This window comes from Salvia splendens, chromosome 15 (assembly GCF_004379255.2).
Source record: "Salvia splendens isolate huo1 chromosome 15, SspV2, whole genome shotgun sequence".
Lineage (NCBI taxonomy): Eukaryota > Viridiplantae > Streptophyta > Magnoliopsida > Lamiales > Lamiaceae > Salvia > Salvia splendens.
The window spans coordinates 18,618,067-18,622,606 of record NC_056046.1 but is presented as its reverse complement, the minus strand read 5'-3'; the positions used below and the strand labels follow the sequence as shown (position 1 = coordinate 18,622,606).

The window sequence follows — 4,540 nt, the reverse complement described above, 5'->3', positions numbered from 1 at the left end:
TTCTCTTCCTTTTTCCTAAAATTCCATTTCAGCCCAGGAGCTAAATTAATACAGCTTACCCAACTTGAAATTATTCCTACCCCAACTTCCTTTTATTTAATTATGCAGCCCAACTATTCTTTACTTAGGCTCAAATAACCTTTCAGCCCAAGTATTTAAATTGCAGCATAAGACTTTAAATTATTGCATCCCATTACTTTTTCTATTTCTTTTTGTGAATGAAAACTTAACCAAATTATCTAAAAAAACAAATCCAAAAAAATGAAATTCAAACTATAAAAACTGATCCAAATAGAAAAGCCAAAATTTCATAAATATATCTAAAAATTCCTAAAAACCGAAATCCTAACTACAAAAGTTCAACTCGAAAAACCTGCACAATATATAAAAAAAATACCTTCCAACAATTACAATCTTCGTAAATCCAAATAATATTACATTTATTAATATAAATCACCACAAATAGAATTTATTTTTAGGTATAATATAAAAAGTAATTCGATTTTACAATTTTTTTCGATCTAAATCGAACCGAAAAATCAATATTAACCAAAATTTTATACCGAACCTAACCTAACCTAACCTAACCGAAAAACTAAAATAATCAAACTGAATTTTATAATTTGATTTAGATCGGGTATTCGATTTTTGGCTATTTTGCTCATCCCTAGAAATATAGGGCACTAGCTAAAATGGGATATCGGTAGTTGCACGTCGAATATGTGCCCTATTTTATAGTATTGTCCCAGAAGTATAAAGTGTGTTCACAAGCATGTGTGTTGTAACCGTTTTTTTTTGGTTATTCTACTATATGCTTATATTATATAATAAGAATAATTTTAGTAGTTAGAGATATTATCTCACTTTCGAAATATCCATCTATTTTTTGGACGAATTTTTTACTCGTGAAGTTGCAATGTTGCATTACATCATCAATACTATCTCACTCTTATATATAGGTACAAATTAAATTAATAAATATAATTTTACCATAATCGCATATAATACGCTGAGTTAAACACCAAGAAATTGGATGTGGTGTTTCATGAATATCCATACCAATTGGATATAATGCTCAGAAGAACTCTACTTTTTTTATAAACATTATATTGTTTCCCATGAAAATTTTATATGTACAATAAAAATAATACTATTGTGTATTACATGCATGTTATGTTTCACAAAATTCATGTTATAATTAAATTTATAATAATGTCACAAGTTCAGTTGTAGTTTAGTTTTGGCACATGTTATAGATTAGAAGTTTGAAGTTAAATGTGATTTTTTCAACTCTAATAGAAATGATACAAATAAATTTGCATGACATAATATAAGTCTACAACACAGGTTTAAACAATAAAATAGGTTCTGGTTTATTGTTGTAATATAGAAGAATTATTCTCTTTGATCTAGTAGTATACTGTCCTGTATTTTTTTTAGTAATTACCAAGGGTATCCATCGGCGGGCCCAGTGACTATTCCCTCTGCTGATTTGTAGGCAACTCCAAGTTCCTAACAATGTCATCGATGTACAAGGTATCTGAAACTAAAATTGTATGGTGTCACCTCAACCAACTCCGACACAGGCTCTTTATCCTTGCTCCCGAGGCATTGGACTGCTTCGTTCCTCAGCTCATCCGGAAGCTGCAAGCAGATCCAGTCGAGCAACGCGTCCATCTCCTTTGCAAAGTCAAGAAGATACCAATCCAGTAGCTTCGGAACTACCAACTTGTTCGATGCTGCTGATATGCCTACTGCTGCTTGTAGGTAAGCCTTCTTTGCTGCCTCCAACTCGCTCTCGATATGGGACGCGGTGTACACCCTCAACTGAATTTAACATAAGAATCATAGATGTCATTTATATGCATTTTTGGTAGCTAGTGCCAATGATATGAAACATTAGACACCATTGTTAGATTAGCATTTGGGATCAATGTTGATGATCTCTTGCAATAAGATGACTATGATTCACCTAACAATTTAACGAGATGACTATGTTTGGTTGCTGAATTATGTCAAACGAGACGTAAATAAAATTGGAGACACTGAACATGAGTAATAGAATGTGCAATGGACTTACCGCAGGGCAGGACCAACTACCGGAGGAGAGGGCAAATGTGACTAATGGTTCCGACCACTCCAAACCGAGCACCCTGCAGATATCCTTCTCGCCATTCCTGGTCGACTTTGTGCACGTCTAAAAGCAAAATTAGGTGTTAGATTTCTCAAAGCTCAACAAATTAGTACCATCACATAAAAGCTAGTTGTACTCACATATTTTAAGTGATATGGAAGTCTCAAGATAAGGTGCTCGATTGTGAGTGCATTTAGCACGTACCCCCCTACCCTTATCGTTGCCTGCAGAAATCATCGATGGCGTGAGCTAGTCTGATGATTTGAGCCTGATAAATAGATTGAAATTAAGCAAACTCATGTAAATGTGGTTCATTACTTTTAGGGATGTACATTTTTAGAAAAGTTGGAAGGTGAATTTTGTCTTGCCTTTTGCATTTGTACCACGGTCGTTTCAGGACTCTCTGGTATTCCTTCCTGCAAGAATCCCTGAAAGCCGGATATGGTTATAACGACGAGCATCCTCGGTTAAAATTCACAATAAATATGGTGAGCTTACATTCATAACACAGGAATTATAGATGTTAATCCAGAATGCTAGTTTTTGATGATGACTTAAACCATCCAACTTCAAACATGCTAGCTTGTCTAAGAGAATCCTGTATCCAATCACAATCACAATCACAATCACAATCATAAAGAGGAAAATCACAAGACATTTCAAAGATAGTGTTGAGGGAATCACCTAAGCCTACGGATCAGAAACACAGCGTTTGCTCTGCGTTTCTGATCCACTTGGTGGGCTTCTATCACATAAAGATGTTTGTAGACGCCAACGTCCCTCTTCTTCAACTCGGAACAGTTGAAGTAAGGATCCCGGAAGCTGGATTCCTCGTTGTACGCCAACGAAGAGAGATCCATCGTCTTCCTTCTCGAGGAACTCATTCTCACAAAGATGCTGATCAGACAGTTCAACACATCCTGCGACGTTTTATTCGCCTCACTCTCCACGTCCCCGCCTCCCTCATCATGTGCTTGCTCCACAATCCTACACTGCACAAAATCATCACCACAATTAGCCTAACTAACTACTTTTGCATTTCCATCACTAAAAAGGGGAATGTATGTATGTATATACATGCTTCTTCACAGGAAGTGATTTGCTATTAGTATCCCTTTCGGATTGAGTGTCGAATGCAAGAATTCGATCGTTTTGATGCGGTTTTCTTGATCCATCCGATGGCCTCTCGAGAGATGCGAACTTTCTAGATGAAGCGATCCTAGAAAGGGATGGTCCCGTGTCGATTTCACTTTGGGAGGAAGCCCTTGAATGCTTGGTTTTAGAGGTTGTGATTGGGAATTCAGGTGTTGAGGAGGATATGTGAGCAGCTTCTTGTCTGAAGTTGACAACCTTCTCTTCAAGCCTAACAACCTCCTCTTCCAACACTGCAACTTCTGCTACAAGCTCCAGAGTCTGCAATAAAGATTGGATTTTTATCTTTATCTCAAAAAGAAAATGAAATCCATTTTTATCAAAACACAATACAAAAATGCTAGTAGTTACATATTGAGGGAGATAAGGAGGAAGGCGAGGCAGGGCGCCCAAAGGCCTATGAAAGGCTCTCTGCAAAGCTCTGTGCACATTCTCCTCATGCCTCAGCTTCTTCTTCAGATTCTCAACCTGCCAAGGAAGGAAGAAAGAAATCACCAACCTTAATTCACTTCCACAAACATTGTAATAACTCACTTACATCTTGTAATAACGCCAACTTTCTGCCTAATTTGTCTGACTTGCTCCCCTGCAAAATTGACAACATTGGATTTAGAAAGATGTAATTGACTCACATCAAATGAAAATGAAACAACTAAAGGATTAGAAATTGCTCACATTTTGAGGTGGTTTCTTGGAATTACTAATTCTTGTATTCATCTATTCTTTAATTTTCTGGGATGAATTTCATTAGGATATGTGGAACAGTGTATTTACAAAAAATAGGGAGAGAAGAAACAAAACTATTCTTTTTTTTGTGCTGGAAAGGGCAAAGTGTGATGTATGTCAAAAATGGATAAATATGGTTAGTAGGTGTAGGTGTGTGGTGCTAAAGAATGTAAGGCTTTAAGAAAGAGAGAGAGAGAGCGGGAAAGGTGAGTGGAGAAAAAGAAACACTAAAATGAGAGCAAAGAATCGGCTGCGAATAACAGAGAGAGAGCATAGAGCAAGGTATCTTTTGTAGTTTGTGGGTCGCTGACTAAACTGCAACTTCAATGTCTAAAATAATAATAAAATAATGCTAGTCTAATCATGCAAAGAATATACTCCTTCGGTCCCGCTCAAGATAGCCACATTCTTGAGTGACACGGAATTTTAGGAAGTGTTGTTAGGTGGAATAAAGTAGAGAAGAAAAATGTAGTTGAATATTTTAATGAAGAGAGATAATGTTATTTCCAAAATTAGAAAGTGATCATC

The 4,540-nt window shown here is 36.3% G+C and overlaps 1 protein-coding gene across 1 annotated transcript; it reads right to left on the bottom strand.

Annotated features, from left to right (window-relative positions):
• Window positions 1-1,315: 1,315 nt before the first annotated feature.
• On the bottom strand, window positions 1,316-4,277 carry LOC121767251. The gene is made up of 10 exons (XM_042163479.1): window positions 3,962-4,277; window positions 3,825-3,872; window positions 3,638-3,754; window positions 3,212-3,547; window positions 2,819-3,126; window positions 2,633-2,732; window positions 2,503-2,562; window positions 2,275-2,358; window positions 2,081-2,197; window positions 1,316-1,827 (listed from the first exon to the last, which is right to left on the bottom strand). The coding sequence occupies exons 1-10, from the start codon at window positions 4,001-4,003 to the stop codon at window positions 1,522-1,524; spliced, it is 1,518 nt and encodes a 505-aa protein (XP_042019413.1). The 5' UTR covers window positions 4,004-4,277; the 3' UTR covers window positions 1,316-1,521.
• Between the last annotated feature and the right edge of the window lie 263 nt (window positions 4,278-4,540).